The 24,095-nt window shown below is 36.3% G+C and overlaps 1 protein-coding gene across 1 annotated transcript in view; it reads left to right on the top strand.

The window, feature by feature from the left end:
* Positions 1-24,095, top strand: part of ascc3 (activating signal cointegrator 1 complex subunit 3) — a 184,131-nt gene that overhangs the window by 90,899 nt on the left and 69,137 nt on the right. The window contains exons 11-13 of the mRNA XM_026228825.1: positions 6,580-6,744; positions 21,646-21,822; positions 21,932-22,003. Of these exons, the coding sequence (XP_026084610.1) occupies positions 6,580-6,744; positions 21,646-21,822; positions 21,932-22,003 (414 nt within the window). The remainder of the gene's footprint in view (positions 1-6,579; positions 6,745-21,645; positions 21,823-21,931; positions 22,004-24,095) is intronic.

The raw sequence follows: 24,095 nt of genomic DNA, 5'->3' as shown, positions 1-24,095 counted from the left end.
TGCAGATATATTTCTTAACCAACACAGTAATTTTCATTTTAGATTTAATGTACAATAAAAAGCCTGCTTTGTACCATATGCGTTTATTTAATCTCCATGCCAAAAAGGTTGACAGTAGAGTGATACCATCATAGAAGATTGACATCATCATACACTAGGGGTTTGGTGTGCTGCAGAAAACAAAGCCGGCGTATATGAAGTAAAATAAGTAGTTTTATTTTTACCCTTCTGGCTTTGTATTGTAATTAAAATGAGCACTTTAGCTCTGCTACCTGTTTGCCAGCGCTTCCATTTAGATTAGCGGCGGTCTAATTAACAGCAGACGTGCATTTTCCGTTCCAAAGCCAGTCTCTAATGGCTGGGCAGATTGATTTAAATGCAAACGAGAGAGGATTTAATGAACTGCTTTTACTGAAAGTGTTTAATAGGAATTTCAACACTCACAGACAGGTTGGTAAACAGCTCTCGGACCATTAATTATGCATTGTTGTATATTTCTTTAAAATGTTGGTTAATGGTGTCAAAATAATTATATTTTGTGTCTTGAATGATTACACTCTTAAATATGGCTGACATCAATGGAAATAGATTTATATAATTTAGTTGTCACCAAACCACAGCTTGCTCATCATGTGGGCAGCACATATAATTTATGGGTATTCATTAAACGTTTTTTGTGTTTAGCTAATTAATTTAAAGTCTCGCGTAAGCACAAGAGAGCTAGATGAATAGCCTACAGTCTAATTTTTCCCATAATGAATGGTTTCCCAACTCTCATATTACATACACAACCAGACAGTGACACCAGCATCTCCTTCATAATTTTTGTCTAAATGCTTCTACATGTCCTAACATCCCACATCATAACAACAGTGAGAAATACCCAGCCTACCCTCACACAACAGCAGAATATGATTGTCATTCATGTTTGGAGTATGATATGTATATCATTACACAGTTAACTTACTGAACCTGGTTCTATAACCAAAGTAGCTACCTGAAATTTTATTGAATTGAATTTGAAAATGCACGCACAGAATGACGCTTTCGATCAGGCTGTTATTGTTATAATTGTTTATAATTGTTCCCCCTGCTGTATTAAAACTGTACTGAACTGTGATATCAAAACAATTTTTTTTAATAAAAATACATAATAATAAAATAAATTAAATAATTTAAATAAATAAATGAGTTAATATTGAGTAACTTTTAAGACACATTTAATTTCCTGTATGACCAGTTATTGTGTCTGTTTTTTATTGCTGTTTACTGTTTATTATCAGCAGTAATAATTTCAAAAAAGCCAAAGCAGGATCATCCTTTGTGTATGCTGAGCAATGATCAGATTGACAACATTTCTGGAAAGGAATGAACAAAAACATCTAGTGTGATATATGAGTGCAGTGTTATACTTAAAATCTGCATCTGTCTGTCTGTCTGTCTGTCAGTCAGTCAGAAGCTGAACTAGTGTTTTATTCCACAGACCAATTTGTGGAATAAAAGCAGTGATATTTCCTACTAAATCATTAAAGTTGCAATGCATCTTAAATGTGATCAACTGTTATCTGTCAGCACACAAGAGAAACATGGTTCTCTTCCTAACTCACTAATAGACAATATTTTATTTCTATCAAGAAGTACAAATGCCCTTCTACTTCCATAACTCAGGGTGTCCCTCAAGGTTCGGTTCTTGGTCTTCTCGTTTTTCATAAACTATAATATTTTTCTATCATTATTTGTCATGGTCACAGTTAGCACTGTTACACTACACAGTTACACTAATTAGATACACTGATATCTTTCAGTTTGTTCTCTATGTATGCATTATGTAAATATTCAGCTAAACTGTAATGTAACAATGCTTATAAAAAATTAAATAAAAATCTTGATTTTAGCACTTATAAGAAATACTGACATTTGCGTTTATAGCATCAGAACTCTCTCCAAACCCTCCAAAACGATCAGGAATCTGAGCATTAGATTTGACGTGTTTTGAAGCCCACATCAAATCCATCCATCACACACATACATAAGCAACTTCACCAAATCAGACACCTCTGCCCCAAAGCTCAAAACATTGTTTCATCCAAAAGATGCAGAATTGCAGTAGCTGATTTTTTATTATTTGACCTACTACATCCCTGCATTCCAGTTCATTCATCATTCCTCATTCCAGACTGCTTTGTTTAATTTCTGTCAAACTATGTTCAATCACTGTAATGGAATCTAAACTCAGAAAAATTATTTTCACAAAATAATTTCCACTCCTGGTTTCTGGCTGCCTTTTTATTTTGTCTCTTTCTCTCTTTCTTCTTTTTTTCTTGGCTGTCTTTTTAGTAATTAATTATTTGATAGTTTATTAATTGTACATTGATAGTAGCAACCTTACTCATTCATACGGGCATTATTGGATTTGACCTGTGTCCTGCTGTATGTTCGTTGCAATTTGGATTTCACACTTTTTAGTAAATGCAGTTGTCAATACTGACTTTGTGTTTCAGAGCAAGCATGCATACTTTTTATGTAAATTAGACTTAATGTAGATTGCACCTATGGAGTGCAATTCATTTTGATCACAAAATGCGATCACTGTTTTTCATTAAATGAGGGAGAAGAGCATTATAACTAGGCATATGTACAGGCTTTTGGTGTAGTTGAATGCACTTTCTGCATTTAAAATCACTTTCTGATTCAAATTTTTGGGTGGCAGTGTTGGAGGGATGCTAGGCAGTCCCAGTAAAATATCTCAGATTGTGGTAGTCTGCTGCATCCTCAACATCTTATCACTCATCAACCCACATGATGGGGTTTTGCATCAAAAGAAATGCATTCAGCACAGATGATGTATTTAAATTGTTCATAAAACCATTCATAAATCTGATGAGTTGAGGGGAGCAGTAATTGTAGTAAGGGATCACATCTTTTCCTGAAAAATTGCATTATATGTTTGAAATGGCATTCTATTTTTTTATTTTATTGTATTATGGCTTTGAGGATCCATTATCACACCTCAGGACTCCCACAAGGTGATTTTGAAAAACTATTAAAACTGTATGGTGTTTAACAGGCAGAATCAGAGATTCTACGTTGAAGGGATTTCTTGCCTTCTTCCACATGCAATGGTTTTGTGGTTTTGTGCTCATTAATCCAGGTTTTTGTCAAAAGCTTTCCAAATGACAGCCCTAGTGAACAATTATTTGTCTCAAAACAGGAGGCCTATGCTTCGTTCACATGGTTATAGAATACAGTTAAATTCTATTTTATGTTAAATATGGCCACATTATTTTTTAATTGGTCATTTCTAGGACTCCCATGTTGAGAATGACATTTTCTTAGTGACCCTGTTCTTAGTAAATAGAAACGCAGTGGAGGTTGTCTATCACTTCATACTGTGTGATAGACATTGTGCACTGCACACACATTGTTTACATTATTCTTGGATTTTTAATGTGGGGTTTCATTAATTCACAGAGATAATAGATAAATGTAGTCAATATGTTCACTTTTATTTGTGGTCTGTAACTGAAATACTGAAAAATCAGTGGTTAGCCACAAATAATGATTGTGAATGTAGCCTTACACCCTTTTGTACATCGGGCATGTTGGTTGAGGTTATGTGACGCATTGGCCTGAAGCTCTGGTACATCAAAGCAAACCTTACCAAAAGATTTTGATGATATGTTTTTTCCCTGTTTTGAGAAGTAGCACCAACATGCCAGAAACAGAATGGGAAGCTTGTCTCCTGTAAAACAGTATGAAGGCTCACATTGCTACTAGGGATGTCATCGATTAATCGATGATCTATTAATTGTCGAAAAGAGGTGCAGTCGATTAAAGCCGTCGATGGTTGGTTAACCGATTTAATGTTGGGCTGCGTGCGGCTCATGCGCAAAACACCTGCGTGTGAGTAACGGTGACAGTATATAAACGCATCATCATTCATTCACAATGTACAAATTAAGCTTTTAATGTGATTTAAATTTTAAAAGTACATTCAAATAGAAACAACACAAAAGTTATTCAACATGGAAAACATTAGAAATGTAGTAACTAAGTCATTTTGTAGGACAGAAAGGCTATCCTACAACTTGTTAATTCGTTCCTATGACTTATGTTTTGTGGCAGTTGTCCATGTTTCAATAATTTTGTTCCCTGAATAACCCATAATTTAACTGAAATAAGGGAGCAAATTAATAAATCGAACAAATTCTTAATTCATGAAACCATGAATGTTAGTCATATAGAAAATGTTTGAAAATGGTAGAAATCTCATAATCAAATCGCTACATAAAGAGCAAATTGCTCTTTCTTTAAATAATTAGATTGAATTCTAATTAATGTTCTTAGGGACAAAAATCTACCTCAGCTTCTGCTCTAAACTATAGGGAGCCCTTTTACATTACTATAAGGTTAACAGCATAGCCCAAACGTAAATGTAATTACTATTTTATTTTATTTTTTAATAATCAACACTCAAAGTATGCAGACATATTAATTGCACATAATGCAGTTTTAAATTAACTTCTAAATGATAACGTTTCTATTGTTGAAATACAATCATTTACACAGTGTACATCCTAGTTTGCTTCATAGCAGATATGTAAACATAAATTAAATAATTAGAACATCACTAACAGTTAAAGTAAAATGTAATATAGTGTAATATTTCGCGAAATGATCTTCTCTTGACTTTATTTCTACTAACGAACTAACAAGCTGTGGACATTGATGATGTGTCTGAGGTAAAGCAGTTTTATTTACGTCTTTCCATGGTCAAAGAGAGGAAAAGAGGAAGAGATGATCACGCCGTGTTAGAACCAGAGACAATTTATATGCCACTTCCTCAATCCTCCACTCAACTATAAAAGGAAAACCCGTAACTGCTAAGATGGCGGTTGTATGCACATTTCCCGCCCCTCCCGCTGGAAAGCCAATCATCTGCTTTTAACAGTCAAGCCGGGAAACATTTGAGCCTATCGTCTGGTTCTACTGACGTATGCGCACAGTTGAGGAACCCTTGCGCATGCGTAGTAAAAGTATAACCTGTGGGAAAAAGGCGTTTTAAAGCTTATTTTTATGGCAAAGTCATAAAATATTTTCAGCGATTTTGATCATATTTTACTGCTGTTTCTATACATACAGTTTTTATGTCCCGGTGACCAATGAAGTGCAGTTCTGACTCTCTGCCCATTCATTTAGATAGGAGCTGGTCTTGTTAGTCTGAAATAGCTGCCCGGAGGCAATGCCAAGATGGCGGCCGAGTGTCACAACTTGCCTAAAAGGACTTTGGTTTGAACTGGGGATTTATATGTGATTGGTCACGCAACATCAAAAAATGGCAAAATGGCATTTATTGTTTGAATTTCCTGTAAAAAAAATAATTAAATAAATAAATAAATTACATAATTTAAAATATGAAGCTTTGTTTCTTATCAAAAGTAATAATATATAAAACTGAACATTTCCAGTGAAGTTGGAAACCTTTATGACTTAATGTATAAATGTGATTTAGTCCTTTATTTATTACATTTTTTAACTGTAATTGTATAGTTAAGTATTTTTAAAAGAATTACAAATGCAGGTAGCTGAGAACCACCAAACAAGAAAACTTAACATTAAGTGCCAAGAATACTAGAGAACAAGCCAAATCCGCTTCATATTTGGGCACAGAAAAGGACATCACGAAGGTAGCTGTAGCTCAGTGATCATGGTACACTCATATACGTAATGTTTTAGCTTCTTTTGGAGGGATTCTAGCTGTTCATGGGTTCCGGAAAAGTAATCAAACTGGCCAGATTTTGTCTGAAACGTAAGTCATCAAGTCCCTTCACATATTGAGGAGACGTTCAGTTAACTATCAGTCACCTTTGTAAATGGACCGGTGAGAATGATGGCCTTTTCTGTTCATTTGTCTGATGATGGTGGACATTACTGATGCAGAGATATTTCTATACCTTAGCCTCTCATTACTTTTTTAAAAACAAACCGTGTGTAATTCTCTGGAGAGATATAAAGGACATTCTTTTTAAGAGTTAGCTTCTCACAGACCTAGTTTCCACCAGTAATTTGTAAAAGTATTGTTAATGCAAAACAAAAAGTCCTCCAAGAGAAAGTGAGAAAGAGATACCAGTGTCAAAACACATATATTATCAGTAGATGAATGTTGGTTATGTAGAAAATGTTTGAAAATGGTAGAAATCTCATTACATACTCGTACAGTTATCCAGATGGTAGAAGCATCCCATTCGCTTGAGTATGCATTAGGAGTTGCATGACTTTTAATAGTTGACTAGTCATCCAGAAAATTAATCATTCATCATGTACAGTACATGCATCTGAAGTCGTGGGATCTCTTGTTGACACAGACTAGAAGAAAATATCTGCAGCACAGCCTCTAGTATGCACTATTGTTGGTTTATCTTCACATTTGTTTGTTATGTTTAATAGACAGTTTGTATCAAATCTACTGACAGTATACTGCAGAAATCATGTTACTGGCAAACACCGGGACAAGCTGTTGATAATTCACAGCACATGTTTGTAAGGCCTTAATCATCTAATGACTGTATTGTGTTATAGATGTTGGTGACGACTCCAGAGAAGTGGGATGTGGTGACAAGGAAGAGTGTGGGGGACGTGGCTTTGTCTCAGATCGTCCGACTGCTCATCCTGGATGAAGTTCATCTTCTTCATGAGGATAGAGGGCCTGTTCTGGAGAGCCTGGTGGCCCGGACGTTGCGTCAGGTAACACATTCTGATATAGTGCTCACTGTGTTCAATGTAATTAAGCATTAATCAGGAGGAATGCAGTCAAATGACTGAAAAGTGTCAGTAGTCTTTTATAGTCTCTCTTTTTTAATGTATTAAAATTGTAATGTATTATTTTTTTTAAAATAATATTTCACAACATTACAGTTTTACTGCATTTTTATCAAACAAATGCAGCCTTGTTGAGGATAAGAGACATTTTACCTACCTCACGGTTTGGTTCGGTACGGTTCGGTACGTTTTAGATACAGCAAAAAGAAAAAAATTGGCAGATAAATTTCCTTGATTTTTAAAAAAATTTTTATTTATAAAAACTAACAAAGTATGTTTTTTGTTTTTTTTACACATTGAACAATGATGGAGCTATTCTTTACCCATCTTCTATGGTGTTTTCTTTGCAGCATACTGTATAAAACAAAAACAGCTCCTTATATAAAAAAAAATGAAAATGTTATATTGTTTTAGTAGTTATGAACAAATACAAAGATCTAACTTTTTATCTGGAACTCTATAACTCTTTATATTGAGTCGTGTGTTTTTACTCAATTGGTTCTCCATAGGGCTTATGTTTTTTGGAACAAAGCAGGAATTACGGTCTGGCTGAAATGGGCTTGTGAAGGAATATTGTAACGGAGCTCAATTACATTAAGCATGTTCTTAAAACCTGCGTTTTCCACTACAGAGTAAGGGGCTCACTCACTCAGTAGGTTATGCACTGAAGGCTCGTTGCAAAATGGCTAAAGGGTCTTTCACACAGGACGCGGTATGTGCTGTGCTGGACCCTGGGCTCAGCGTTGCCCTTCAGATACAACGCGATTTGCGCTGCACTATGCCAAGAGCAAAGTAGGTGGAGTTTTCAAAACTGCCCGTGCATACGTTCTATTTATAACAGTTCTTCTATCTAATAACGTGCAGGCCTGTTAATTGTATCGTACTGCTCAGGAAATTCTGACACAGTACAGTACTAGTCCATTTTGATTTCCATGCTTGTTTGGATGCCCCTGTAAGGGAAACAGGTCAATTTAGCTCAAAGGGAATCATTTAAGATTTTAAAGGGAATTTGAACAGAATCACTGTTTAACGGCTGATCACTGAGACGCCCTGCGATTCAGTGAACGAGCCGTTTAACATCAAATCTGCGCTGGATACTAATATCCAAACTATAGTGAAACACTATTAATTAGCACAGTAACAAGATCGGCAGTTTAAGACATTAACTTGTAAGCACAAAACACAAGATACTTCTCTTTTCAATATGAATAAGGCTTTATTAGATAAATCTAAGACATATAAACTAATCTAACACATAAACGCACGCACTCACACATTCACAAAAGTTGCAGGAAGATATAAAGTTAGGGAAAGATGAGTTTAAGAGAATGGAAATATGGAATCCCAAGTTTACAGCAATACGTTAAATTGCATAGACATGAACAACCATCAATCACGTAATTAGCCCTCGCATTGAGTTCCTCTGTGAGGTTAAAATTATATTAGATACACCAGCAAAGGTCACAGTCTGGAGGTAAAGTTACTTGCGTCTCCTGTGAAAGAGTCTCGGTGAAAGGGCTATCCCGAGGTCGCTGATTGGCTGGAAGTTCAGTCGCTGAAGTGACGTCTTGGGGAGCCCGTGCTTGGGCGTTGGCTGAAGCTGGAGTTGTTTGGCTGGTTCGAGTTGAAACGCGCAGACGAGGTCGACGTTACAAAACTTAACTCAGAACACGAAACTCTCAAACGGAAAAGAAAAGAAATACAGTTTGACGAGACTAGGTTGTGTTCCTTCTCATCGTGGCTAAGAGCAGGCATGACTTATAGCAGAGACTAAAAGCCTACTAAAAGCAAGATTTCATGGTGTTCAAAGTATTTAACTGGCCTGTTGGCCACACCTCAAATGTTGTCTTGACCAATCAAATTGTCTTGGCTCGGGGGGTATCATAAATCATTTGTTTATCTTACCAAGCATGTGGTCCGAATTTTCCTTCCTTGCAGGGTTTAATTTTGGACATGATTCCTATTACCAGGTTATGATATATTTTACAAATAAATGATTGTCAGGACAATATCAAGCAAGAAAATTTGATCACACACATACCAAACACGATTATAAATCGTTAAGCTATACCATAGTTATTAAAAAAACATACACAATAAGTGATTATAACATGATAGTCAAATGTGTGGGTTACACATAAATGAATATGGAGTGAAGCGATTGACTGATTCATTTATAAGTCTTTTTGAGTTCATTCTGGTCCACATATCTGTACAAAAGAAGTTTCTTTGCCATTCTCTGACAAAGGGACGTTCTGTGAAGACAGAGGTTTAAAGCCCTCCCCCCCCCCCTTAGGAATTTCAGTCTGGTTCTGCTGGGTGGGGGAAGTCAATGGAAGTGTTTAACTTGATCTCCTGGGTTTACATGTGATGTCCAGCGTTGCATTTCCATTACGAACAACAACACATTTGGCACCAAATTTCTCTTCTTTGAATTGAAATTGTAAATAATTGACACTAGAACTGATTTATGACTTCCTGAGGAATTCGGCTCTCGTGTTTCAAACATCGCTTTGATAGACTCTTTAATTTGTCTGGTTCGACTCATTTCTGTTACACCCCGATCGATTGGTAAAGTGCACCCAAACACCAGACCTGTTGGTTATTGGAGGATCTTCTATTTCTGGTCTGTTAAACGCATTGGCCATTTTGCAACGAGCCTTCAGCGCGTACTGAGTGAGCGAGCACCTGACTGAGTAGCCTAACAAAATCATAAAAGTTGGTGTTTTTTTTCTTTTTCGGGGGTGCCAGGGACGTTGCCTGTTACGTCGTTTGGGTTATTGGGCTACCTTGTTGAACGCATATCATTATATTTCACAAATGTTTATTTCTTTTCCAAATATAATTAATTAGTCCAACGAACCGTTCGGTACATAATGTGTACCGTGTACCGAACCGAAAGAATATGTTTGCAATACTTTCCAAGTGAAACAGTAATATTGATTCAGTGCTACTGGAGTTTGACTGAGAGGCAGGCCTGCAATTAAAATGTGTTAAACAGTTTAGAATTGTTATGTTTGTCTTTGGGCCCTATCATACACCCAGTGCAATGCGACGCAAGTCGCGTGTGTTTGCTAGTTTCAGTCCGGCGCCGTTCGAATATTCTCGTGCAGCGCCACGTCGTTTAATTAGCAAATGGATTTGCGCCCATGGATGTGCTGGTCTAAAAAAGGTGTGTTCAGGTGCATTGCTGGCGCATTTATATTTTAAGGATCTAAAAAATAATAGACTGCGCCATAGACCAACTCAAACCTGGTCTAAAGTCAATGGCACAATATTTTTTTTGTTATTTAAAGAGCGCGCTGTTAGAAAATGCACCGCTGGGCGGGTCCACATTGCGCGTTGACTTTGCTTATTACACACACGGATGAGCATCACACAAACATGCCAAATATGTAAAACAAAAGGATTACAGTGTAAAAATATATTATTGTGTTGGCTACATAAACATAAAATGATGGATTGCGTGTATTAGAATTAGGCTATTTATTTAAATTCAGCCTATTACTACTTATAATGATGAATGAAATTGGCTAATTATTTGAACAATTGTGCCAATGCACATATATTAACTGACTTGGTGGATTCCTGCTTGTCTCGTAGTTGATCTGTTTGCGCGCTTTAACTTTGCGCACGAGCAGATTGGTTTCTTCGCTTGAGAAGCTTTCAGCTTTCTGTCGTTAAAATAGCAAAAGTGGATTTGGACACGCCCTGAGTGCACCTTCGCCGTGCGCTTTTCACTGTGTTTAGATGGTTAAAATAGGGCCCTTTAGGTTTAGGTGGTTTATTATAGTAGGTAAGCTAGAAGCAGTGTGTTGTTCTTTTTTTCTTTTCAATATTGTATTGTTAATTAATAATATTAGTTTGTATATAAATGTTTTTATATGTATACATTTCATGTTCTTCCTCTTAGTTCTTTTAGTCTTTATTAGATCAAGAGGTGTGTAATTTGTGCATCCGCTGGGGCAAATTAAAATATATGGTCTGCATAAGGGGACATTATGTCCAGTCTGGCCTTCGACCTAAAATAAGATTGTCACATCTACAGTATGTTAAAAGCTTATGGTGTGCAGAAATAGACGTGAAACTATTTATTTATTTATTTATTTTGGTCTGCTATATAGTAATAGAATAGTAGTATTGTCTTTTCTGCTAATGATTTAGTATTAAATACCTGATAGATACAGGTAGCCCTGTAGTTTGTTCATTCACTCATTTGTGGTCCAGGTCCTATGTAATTTCCTTCTCCATTGGATGCATGTGTGTGTATGATTGATAGGACCCCTCTGATGATGATTGACAGTCGCTCTTACTAGAATCACACTGGCCATTTGGGATATTAGTGTGATTATGCAAATCCTGACAGCTGGAGAGACGACAGCCCATATTACTGGGTGTCCCGTATCCATTTTCCGTTCTGACAAGCCTCAGTCAGGTGTCAATCACACGCAGGAATTTTTTTCAGAATAAGTTCCAGCAAAGCTCATGTATACTCTGTGACAAACTACACAGCTAAACTACCACTATAATTTTGCCCTTCAAGACTCTTTCATAGGGCAAATTGTCAGAAAATTCAGCTTTCTCATTTACATTGCACATTTTTCGTTAGGTGAGTTTTACTTTGAGGTCTGGAGCTGAGAGAAGCTTTCAGTAGGACTGAGTGCCGAGTAAGTGAAAGGAAATGACTTCAAGTGATACTGCTGTTTACTGTGTCCACACTCTATTCGTTTGAAGTGCTAACTGATATCAGTTCAGCGAGGCTGTGTGTGCTTTTCTTAAATCCAAACTGAGCTTATTATTGTAGAAGATCATACCGTGCACCAGATTTTCAATGTCAGATTTTGTTTCTTTGGCTATAATGAATTCAGTCTTTGCACTTCATTTCAATTTTAAAAGCTAAAAGATAACAAGCTGTTACTTTGGCTAATGTCATGGTGACACATCAGGCAGCAGTTAGTGGTAGTGAATTAGAATATTCAGTCCTCTTGGCACCAACATTTTTGCTGCATTAAAGATGTGCTTCTGTACAAAGAACTGAAATGGAAGAAATTTTAGTTTCTTGCTTACAAACTAGATGCTTATTTCTTACAACCCCTACTTCTGGCATGTTAGTCACTACAGATAAATGTCTATGGCTAATACTCTGAAAGAGGAAGGAACTGTGCTCATTAAAAAAAATAAAAAAATAATAATCTATATCTATATATAGATATATATATATATTAGGGATGGAACAGTTCAACTTACTGTTCAGTTTGTATCACAGTTTTAGAGTCACAGTTTTGCTATGTGTTATGTTTGGGCTACACTGGCAAATAAAAATAAAGAAAATAAGAATAATGTATCTAACTACAAGACACAGCACAAATAAATGCAATAGAGTAAAGATACAAATAAAATAGAGTCAAGAGCAGTTAGTGATTTTTGTTGTTGTAGCTGTTTGAATAATATTAAGAAAGCACCATCACTTTAAGAGAATGCACGTTCAGCCGGCTATGTCTACTATAGGATACTTACCAAGATGGGCATTTTGACATTTTTTGTGTGAATTTGTCCATTTAAATATAATAATTCAGAGAGAGCTTGTTATCTCCACACATTCTGAGGTGCGGGTTTGTGCACTTCAGATGAGCATACACACAAATCTTCTCACAGGAGACACACCTTATATTAACACCCTATCATAACCCTAGCCCTAATATAGCCAAAATGAAAGAGAAGCATGTTAACTAACACTCGACAACGGTGTTCCCCTGGGCTCAGGCTTAGGACCTTTTCTTGTTTGGCCACCTACAAAGTGAAATGTTTTGAGCCACCATAGTATTAAGAAGGAACAGTTGGAACAGTTTAACTTAGGGTGCCATATGTAGCTGGCCTTTTTTTTATATATCTATATTAACAGATAAAATGTATATTAATAATACAGTAATTGATATGCAGACAACAGTTTTGACACTTAAGCTTCCACAACAGTTACATTTAAGCTCTTTTTTATTTTAAACTGTTTTACATTGTAAATTGTGTTCATGTTCATATAGAAACCATGTACAAAATGGTTAATTTTTTATTTGTTACATGCACAATAGTTTTTTTTTTTCCTTAGAGAAAAAAGAAGTAGAAATGCCACAAAATCAAGAAATTTTACCCCATAACACAGCAGAAATATTTTCCTGTGTCTCTTATTTTAATTAGGGTATGTGCACAGTAATAGAGCCAAAAGTCAACACAATTTGAAGGAATTCTTGTCTTTGGGAGACTTGAATTATTGATTTCTGCACAGTAAGCAAGATCGTGGCCTGTGGAAGTAGCAAAATGAGGGGCATCATTAATAAAAGATGGTGGAGGAGATGGAAAACAATGTTTCTTGGCTTTTTTTTCTTCAGGAAGGAAAACAAAAACAAGGTTGATATATTAGGGTTGTTGAATCCTCTAGCATCAATTCCGTAATTCATGTTTTTGCCATTTTTGTTTAGACATTGTCAAATGCTTAGCTTTTTTACATCAAAAAGTTAGTGAAGATTGCGTTTGCTTATTTTAGCTAGGCTGCCAGCCTTAGTGCAGCCTAAAGATAGCACACATGCACACTCCTGGGAACCAGAATTGATTATGGGATTGTTAAATTATGATTATTTCATACCTCTTCTCACAGGCAAGTACAGGCATATTTAAAGGGGTCATATGATTTTGCTAAAAAGAACATTACCTATATTTACTATATTTACTTTAGTCTTTGCAACTTTACAAGTCTTCTTTATGCAGTAAGGGCTTGTAACACAAAGAGAAAGGAAAAATGTAAATCACATCATATGACCCCTTTTAAGCTGAGCTTAGGGTCATATTCAAGCTCTTTGGATTGACTGTATCTGAGGGTGATATTGGTGTATTAGATGGGAGAAAACACCTTTGTAGACAGATTCGCATTGGCTGTGCACTGGAGAGCACTACGAACAGTGTAATCAACAAAATAATTGGGATATCAAAGAAATAAAAGCGATTTATTTTGCTAAGATAACTAATGATATATGATTTCATGGTTAGTAGGGTCAGCATTTTATGTGCATATAGCATTTTTGTTTTTAATGAATCAGAAAATACTTGCAACCCATTTAAAAATGATAGAAAAAAATACATCTTACTTTTGAACCAAATTCAGCCATCATGTTTTCGAATGTGCTGAAGGCTTCTCAGATTCAGTGATCCTAACACTGACTATTAGTTTTCACGCATCTGTACATGGTATTTATATGGTGTTACTTTACTCTCCTCAATCACGGTCCTCTTCTGCAAGGGCAGTGAGAGAGATCTCCTCAGCACCATTATCATTACTGTTACCTCACAGACATAAAAGTGCACTCTGCCATGTCGTTTATTAAAAGAAAGAGCCTGTCTTTTAAAACTTGACCCACTATAAAAGTGTCAGATAGTCCTCAAAGGACAAACACAGAGATGAGAGAGTTCTGAAAGCTTTTACTTTATAACCTCTTGAAATTATGTTTTTCTGAACATTCGGCAGGAAATTTCATCATTCAAATATAATTTATTTCTTAATTACGTGGAACTCTTTCTCTCTCTTTTTCTCTGTCATAATTTTACATATAGTCTTTTCACATTTCTCATGGGTTATCACAAAAACAAATTACATTTTAAAACAGAATAGTTATTTAAAATTACTGCATTATTTAACAGTATTTTAAGTAAAATAAAAATAACGCAGCCTTGGTGACCATTAACCTGTTAGCGAGCACCCCGACGCGGGCGTCCTCAATGCCCCTAAACTCGCATGTGTCAGTGTTTATGAATAGATTAAATGAAACGGGACAAATTTAATCTTGACAATCTATGTATCATTATAAAGATCTAAGCTTCAAGCATCGACGACAGATCGCTGTTTTTCAATGGAAAGCTTACAAAGACTGTATTTGCTACATTTGTGTAATCAAGTACACATAAAAACATGAACAAAGGAAACGCTGTACATACCAGATCCGTCGTAATAACGAGTCATAAACACATCCACAGCTGTAAATCCCGGTTTAACTAGAAAGGTAAGGGTCCACTGAACGACATCTCATGAAGCACATTTAGTCCAACGAAGCAATAACGTTGTAATATGGATTATAATTCCTTTGTTTACGTTTCAGTTCTTCAGCAACAGAACGGTTTGTGTCCATCATGGAATAACTCATGGTCAGAAACAGCGTCTTGGTAGTAAAAACGGCATGGTTTTGCAGCGTACAGTGTCGCAAACAGAAAGAGACGATCCACCGGAAAAAAAAAAGTGAATAAAAGATAGGCGAAAGATAGTATATTTGAATTCTGGCGCTCTCTCGTGATGGCTCGTGACGCGCTCTGACGCACCTCTCAGTTTGTTATATTTTAACAGTTTTTATATTTGTGAGAGTGCGTTTTATGTTTAATGTGTATGTATCTGCATGATTACCATCTGTTTGAGTGCAAATCAGCTAAGTTTCTGTCTAGTGTTTTAAAATTGAAAAAAAAAAAACTATGCAGTGGTATGTTTACTGACTAAATAGTTTGTAGAAGCCTTCAATACAGTTGGTAAATATTTTCTTATATTTGGGGCGTGGGGGTTCTAGACATAGTCTCATAAAAATATTTGCAGGGGCCTCATTTTTCATGATATCTTATTCAGATTTGAAATAGAAACACATGAGACGTGACTTTCAATCCATTACTTTTCTAGATTGCTCCAGGACTGATTTCATGTATTTTTATATCAAATAAAAAAATATTTAAGTGTGGTAAAAAAAAAAAAAAAAAAAAAATCAAGGCACTTAACTTTAATTTTATCTATAACTTTTAATATGTTTGAACATTATCAAATCTTGTTGATAAAAAGTAAAGCCCAAAGGGTCGTCTTTCCAAAGACACCAAAATTATGCTTGTAACACACTAAAGTAGGAAACTGTTGCAATTATAAGTTAGGTAGAGCACTTTCAGCTGTGATTCCCATAATGGGGGGTAAGGTTAACAGGTTAAAAAAAATAAAAAAATAAAAAGTCTTACAGGGTTTCCGCGGGGTTGTAAAAGGTAGTAAATTAAATTATGCCAAATTAAGGCCAGTAAAAAGTAGTAAACGTCACCTGACGAGGTAGTAAATTCTCGAAGCCCCATCTAACTGGGTCTATATCATGGGTGTCCAAACCGCGGCCCGCAGCCCAGTTTTTACTGGCCCGCAGCCAGGGTCCGAAATTAACAAGCGCCAAGTGCGGTTAGATTTTCCGTTTGGCGACAGTGAAGCGGCAGTTTCAGCGTCAATTCCGGAAGGAAGTCACACCAAGAAACACGAGACAATCCGGTCAATTGTCAAAATATAAGCAATTTTCAAATTAAAATACCACGAATGACAAATGCGATCATAGGTGTGAACAGGCTGGCGGCGGACCGCGCGTGATTTTCCGTTCCGCGTTGCTTCGGTGTCCGGTGTGAAACAGGCTTAATCTCAAAAGGCTATCTGCCACACTGGCGGGTGAATGTTCCTCATACCAAAATAATAATAAAAAGATATTACAATTTCCTTTTGTAATGTTATGATTCCTGGAAATTAGTTCAAATCTCCTGCAAATCTAGAGCGAGCGAGCAAAAGCGCGCATGCAAACCGTGTAGCGAGCCCACGGCAGAGCGGGAGAGACCTTGCATGGGTGTCTCTCTCTCTCTCTCTCTCTCTCTCATGCAGTGGTGACGCGTTTATATAAACGGCACCTAAACACTGTAAAAAAAAAAAATTATGACATTTTAATTGTTTATTAATAAACAAGTGTTTCTGTGTCAGCTGCAAAGATGAGGTTGACACTGACTCGCGATCTTCGCAGTAGTGAACGCGCCGGAGAAAAATGCATTTCTTACGGATTAGCCTATAGCCAGGGGCGGTATGGCCATCGGGAGCACCGGGACATTTCCCGGTGGCCTGACGGTCATTCTGGCCTGCCGGCTGCACCTGTGCAGTCGATCAGGCTGACGTGCAATAGGCTGTTATGCAACTACGAATTAATTGACGGTCTTATGAATCTACGAATCAGGCGAACGCGGAGTGATATGAACCCACCACATGAGCAAACATCAGCGAAGCACTGCCTAATTGGCTATATCCAGAGGCAGGCTTTATCTCAGAAAATCGTGCAAAAAATGGAGCGCAAAGGAGGAGCAGAGAGGGAAAGGAGAAAAGCCCTGGCCACAGATGCAGCAAGTTGCTGCAAAATCCCAGCCATTTTCGCCAATAAGGGAGCAGGTCGGTCAGAATTACATTTATATTTACTAGGGATGTCAAATTTCGATTATTTCCATGATCGATCGTCGTTTAAATTAACGATCAATTAATCGATTAATCGTTAACCATAATACTGCAAAATGCGTCTATTGCAGGCACGCAGTCAGCGGTATGACAGGATGTGCAAAAGCCACACACACACACAAAACGCTTTCTCACTTGAATTAAAGAGGTTTTAGTCTGAATAAAATGCTAGTAGCAGGATTATAAAATGAATAGATGCTATTATGATCATTTGATAAAATGAAGAGAGCGCGCCATACTTTTGATGTCATTTTACTTTGTTGACAGTTTCCAATCCCGCACGGAGAACGCTGAACGCGCATCTTTAAATGGTTTTGTGGTGCTCGTTGTTGTATTTTAAAGCACAATTGCAATGTTTTCAACTGACATTATTGTATAAAATTATCCGAAATGTGGAGCGCGTGTGACTGCGCTGCACATTAAGTGAACTACATCGGCGCTGCTGCACCAAAACACAGTTGCTCACATTAATTTGATCCTGCTGGATTCTGTCCTAGAAAATGTAAGATTTTAAAAAAATCCGTAATCATTAAAATCATTAGATCGTGACAGTGCATGCGTGCAGACGAGGATGAGCGAGCGGGGCTTTGGCTAGATTTATTTGGAGGTTATTGCTCATGTCTCATTCGGCACAAATCGAAATGTTTCCATATTCGCAATGTATTTGAATGTTAAACTATTATTTATAATGTAAACTAGGCTTGTACTTAACACGCATTCGCATATAGACGGAAAAGATGATCCTCTTCATATGAGCAAAAACGTCCTTGGCATAACAGCAGAGTGGACCGGTATACTATGGTCTATTTAAACTGAATGCTCCAGGAATGTGTCGGTCACAGCGCCTATTAATCGCTGTTTTGAATCCAGCAATTATTTATTTAGAAATGATAAGATCTGATTATGACAAGTGTGGTATAAAAGCTTTGTTTATTAGAGGAATAATAGGTTAACTGGAAAATGTTAGATCACGACCATGCTTTTGGACCCCATAGTCTTCATTTACGCGGCTTTGTTCTGGTTTGCCGGTTAGTCACGAATTTCCTCAAATTCAGTATATTTAGGCATTGTTTCTTTTCCTAAATCTTCATAGTCTAACCCTCTAATTTCCCAGGTTTATTTTATTATCTTTCGCTTTTAATAACTGTTTTCACATCTCTTACTGTGGTAAACATGGGAAGGGAAATTAAAGATTTCATGAATAAAAAATTCGTTCGATTTATTAATTTGTTCCCTTATTTCACTTAAATCATGGGTTATTTAGGGAACACAATTAATGAAACATGGACAATTGCCACATTAATAATTCGTAGGAATGAATTAACAAGTTGTAGGAATGAATAGACTACCTGTCCTGTCACTGTGTCCCGCAGCCCTGCAAAGCGCACGATATAAAACAGTTATCTGATGAAATGATTAGTAACTACATTTCTATTGCTTTTAATGTTGAATAACTTTTATGTTGTTTCTATTTTAATGTACTTTAAAGTTTAAATCACATTAAAAGCTTAATTTGTACATTGTGAATGAATGATGATGCTTTTATATATCGTCACCGTCACTCACAGCCGCTCGCACGTGTTGAGTGCGCATGAGCCGCACGCAGCCCAACATTGAATCGGTTAACCGACCATCGATAGCCTTAATCGATTGCATCTCTTATCGACAATTAATCGATCATCGATTAATCGTTGACATCCCTAATATTTACTGTGGTTCACTGAAAAAACCGAACTGTTGAGTTTAGCACACATGGTTCAACATTTTTTTCCATAAACATAGCATATACAACTATACCGAAACCGTGACTCTAAAACCGTGAAACAAACCAAACTGTGAAAAAGTGGAACTGTTCCACCCTAATATTTACATAATCATTTGGCAGACGGAAGCTTTCATTCAAATCGACTTACAATAGATAAAATCAATTTAAAATAAATATATATTACAAATGTATATAATGATAGATCTTTTAAAAGAGCATCTTAATGACAAACTAGCACACTGTTTTACATATGAAGATACAGTATTTTTTTTTTAGTGCCAAAATTGACCAGAAACTGCTTTTCCATTTCTAGCCTATATAGCCTAGTGTACAATGCTTATTTATTTTGAAGGTGACGAAGGAAGCAACAGTAGCTTTTTTCAGCTTTTGAGTCAGAGCAGGAAACTCCCAGGTAAAGTTTAAGCTATAAGCGAAACTAAACATGCTGGCTATACTCTTAGAAAAATATGTGCTTTTATGATTTCTAAGGTCATCAGTAGTAGGACTGTGATCATTGGGACATACAATTGATCTGTGAAGCGAGTAGCCTAGGCTACCTATATGCTGATTTTCGGTTCATGTCTGAACGTGTCGTGATTATACATGTGAGTGGTATTATTAGAAAGTGAAAGCATTGATGTGACCCTTCGATGGCAGTGCACACACAGTCCTTCGCTCTGCTCACTCTGTCAAATATTCTATAATCCTGATAGTAAATTTCGAACCACTCTGTATCTATTCCATCATGAGTACTTCAACAGTCAAGGACAATCGGAAAAGTGTGTTGAGCAGTCGCCAATACAGAACAAATTCAAAGATTTCGCCATCACCGAAGAGGACCTCGACAACATCATTGCTAATGGTATCAAACTAGCACTTAAAGAATGGCAAAGTACTTTAGACTCGGTTGTGGCCTCGACAGTAAGATATGCGATAGACTCTGTACTGACCCTGGAATTGCGTGACCTACATATGGACATACAAGCAACCAACAACTCTGTAAAAGAGCTAAAAGCAGAGGTTGAAAAACTAGCCATCGCCGTCAAACAGACATGTGACTGGGTCGATTCAGTTCAAGCAGCTACACGGGAGGATAGGAGGGCAGCTACGAATCTGAGAAAGCAGCTTGAACAACTTACTGATAAAGTGACGAACATGGAGTGTAGGAGCAAGAGAAATAACGTGCGACTGGAGGGGTTGCCAGAGGGGGGCGGAAGGCTCCAATGCAGCCAGCTTCCTCAAAGCTAATTTTTGTTTTCTTTGTGCACAAAAGTATTCTTGTAGCTTAAGATCAAACCACTGATGTAATTTTATCAAAAATATCTTCATTTGTGTACTGAAGATGAACAAAAATGTCTTTGGGAGAACACGTGGGTGATTAATCAATGACAGAATTTTTCACTTTTGGGTGAACCATCCCTTTAAGTTCAAAATAAGAAATCAAGTCACATTTTGGAATATACTTTTGAGCCATAAAGACACAATTGCAAGACCTAATGTCACAGTTATGAGAAATAAAGTAAACATTTATGTAAAATAAAGGCAGAGCTGCAGGATATAAAGTCACAGCTGGTATATATAAAGTCATACTGTTATACAGAAGGTCCCAATTAATTAAACTGAAAGCTGCATCTATTTGATGAAAATACAGTAAAAACAGTAATTCAAGGGAAATATTCCAAAGACAACTTTACTGCTTTTTATCTACTCAGAAAGACTTATTGCTGCTTAAAAGCCAGACTAAATTATGGCTGCCTCTTCGCAGTGTTAATATGACATTAGGGCACCATATAAATATAACTGAAATGCATGCATTACCATAGTGTGTATCAGCTGTCTAACAATCACTGTCCAGTGCACCATTTAAACAGTGTCTTTAGTGATTCTGTTGTGTGCTTTAAATATATGCTCAGTGTTTTTTGCCTCAGTTCTGCTTTAGTTGAACCCTAACACAACAGAAGAATGTGTGTATGACACGAGAGGTCAGTTTTCCATAGCTGTGGTTCATAAGGTCATCAATGGCCGCTCTAGCAGAGGTGATCTGAGCTCTCACTGAGCCTGAGAGAAGGTTTCTCTATGAGTCTTTTCATCATTCTCCTAAATAGGGACGAGCTGTGTGATATCTAGATTACCTGGACAGACAGCTACTGCATCATATTAAAGGCCTTACCAATCTTAGCTGTCAGCCGCACCGCAGGAGGAGCACAGATAGCACGGCTGCCTCTCTCTCTCTGCCTCAGACGCTCAGACTGTCGTTAGTTTTGAGTTGTTTATTTTTCAAACTTTAATTCTGGCTGCACAATAGCACATCAGGATGTGGGAGAGTGGTGATACTTGTCAAAAGAAGGATTACTGTGACTGCTGTCAGATACTCTCATCTGAACTTCATTATATAATTGCAGCGTTGGATGTTAATATGAACATATTTTACCTGTAAAAATAGTTGTTCTGAATCTCAAAATCAGCTGCCTTGCTAGATAGCAATTTTTGGCATCATAACCCTAACATTTTTATATATATATATATATATATATATATATATATATATATATATATATATATATATATTAAGGTTTTTATTAATGTTTTGAATAGATTTTGACTTTATATGCTCGGGTTTCATTATTTTATATATATATATATATATATATATATATATATATATATATATATATATATATATATATATATATATATATATATATATATATATATATATATAAAACACCCTGTATCCATCTTTCTCTAGGTGGAGTCGACCCAGAGCATGATTCGAATACTTGGTCTCTCAGCAACTCTGCCGAATTACTTGGATGTGGCGTCTTTCTTGCATGTGAACCCTTGCATTGGATTGTTCTACTTTGACGGTCGTTTCCGTCCTGTTCCACTTGGCCAGAGCTTTGTTGGCGTCAAGACTACAAATAAGGTACCCAGCAGCCAATAAATCTCCAGCTATGCCAAATAAAATGACTTTTTCAGTCATGTTTTAGTCAGAAATATGAAGTGTCGTTGTAATTGTTATGTTCTCGTCACAGGTCCAGCAGCTACATGACATGGAGGAGGTTTGTTATGAGAAGGTCCTGAAGCAGATCAGAGCGGGTCACCAGGTAATGTCAATGTGTGCTGAAGACCTTTTTCCTCATTTCGCAGACTTTAAATATTAATTATGACTGAAGTGTTGGGTTTTGTAAAGTGTCAAGGACACAAAGGAGGTTTTATTGTGATCTCACTCAGTCCCGTTCCCGTGTCACCCTGAATTTGATCTAAACTTAGCTGCTTTCAAACTAAAGATTCTGGGAACTAGGAATGAGCAAAACTAATACAATCCTGTGCTGGTGCCCTCTTTTAAAGTTGTGTTGAAATAGAAGTAGCAACAGATATTTTCAATAGAGCTAAAATACTGTAAAGTACTGTTAAATGTAAATGTAAAAAAAAAAAAAAAAGTTCAGTTTATGTTTCTAAATATAATGTGTTGGTTTATCCAGCAGTTGTTGATTATATTTGGAGATGTGGGTAAAATTGGAGGCAGATAAACATGAGTTTCAAGGGAAGGACTAAATGATTGGAGATGTCCTGCATACATCACCTGAGAGAGATCTGTCTTTTTACACAAAGATGAAATAACAAATATGAATATAATATTTTGATAAAATTCAAAAAGTCAAAAAACAAGCAGTATATCCATGTCCAAAATATTCACAATAAGATCAATAACATCCCTTTAGAAAAATATATGCTTTTTTTGGCTCAGTTTCACCAATGACAGCAATTCCAAACAAACCCTCAGCAGAACTTTGAGTTTATAAACTCAATAAACTTTCCGAATTTATTACTGAGTGAATATTTTTTTTAAATGAATTAAGAACTCCAATGATTCGGTGACTTATTCATAATGATTCATAAAGAAGTCATTTGCTTTGTTTCTGAATGAATCAGATGTTTGAACGAATCAGTTGAATGAATGACTTAATGATTCACTCTTTAAGACTTGTTGCTACCTCCTGAGAGATTGTAGCCTTAAAAGGGACATCAGATTCCCATTTTCCATGAGTCGGCATGATTCTTTAGGGTCTTCATGAAATGTCTTTAACATACTTAGATTAAAATTCCTCAGTGGTTGTAAAACAACACCCTTTTTACCTTGTCATAAACATCTCTAATCACAATGAGCTGTTTTGGTGCATGTCTCTTTAAATGATAATAAGCTACTGCTCACCCCGCCCCTCTCTTCAGTGGGGCGTGTCAAAAAATGATGTGTGAATTGCTGCCATATATATATATATATATATATATATATATATATATATATATATATATATATATATATATATATATATATATATATATATATATATATATATATATATGACTTGGAGGTGGTCTTATAGCTAGCTTTCTGCATAAAGCCACCCACAAATTGAAACGGCTGGCTGGATGACACAGTTTCAGACTCAGACAGCCCATAACAAACTGGCTGCATGTTTTCTTTTCAGCTTTTCTGAGCTGGCAGAGAGACTAGAATAGACCTAACTAAATACAAAAAGCATTTTTTGTTTGTTTTTAGATTGCAATGTTACAATATTACAATGTAAAATGATTTTAGCCCCCTTTTTTTGCACAAAATATATCATAGCCTATGGATGTGTAAACAACAACAACAACAAAAAGTAAATAAATTAGTTTAAATAAATTGTATAACCAAGTTGATTTTACTTCAAATAATATCACATTTATTTATAAAAAAAATAGGTTTTGCAATGCCTTGGATGTAAAATGCTAGTGTTTTGCAACAATAATATGAATGGATTAGTTCATCTTCTCCAAACACAGGGTATGTTCCGTGTAACGCCAGGATGAGGGATGTGAGGATGGTATTTGTAACTGTCAAGCTCCAAAAAGCACATAAAAGTAATTTAATATAATAGTCCATATAATGTGTGCCATATATAATTAGTTTCCCCTTACCTGAAACCCCCATCCTCTAACCATAAATCCTAACACGCATACCCCTCTTCCTAGTCCAAATCACAAACCTCACCTTATTCCGGATCCCAATCCTACAGAAGAAGTCAACACATGTTGGCAGTGTTGGTCCTGATCTGTTGATTGGTTCAGTAACTAAAAATAACAACATGTGAGAAATGTGTCCAAGTTGGGTTTGTTATGTTCAGAGGACAGAGTGTCAGCGGAATGAGAAGT

This window comes from Carassius auratus, chromosome 41 (genome assembly GCF_003368295.1).
Source record: "Carassius auratus strain Wakin chromosome 41, ASM336829v1, whole genome shotgun sequence".
Classification (NCBI taxonomy): domain Eukaryota; kingdom Metazoa; phylum Chordata; class Actinopteri; order Cypriniformes; family Cyprinidae; genus Carassius; species Carassius auratus.
The sequence above is the reverse complement of the archived record's forward strand: the minus strand, read 5'-3'. Positions and strand labels throughout refer to the sequence as shown.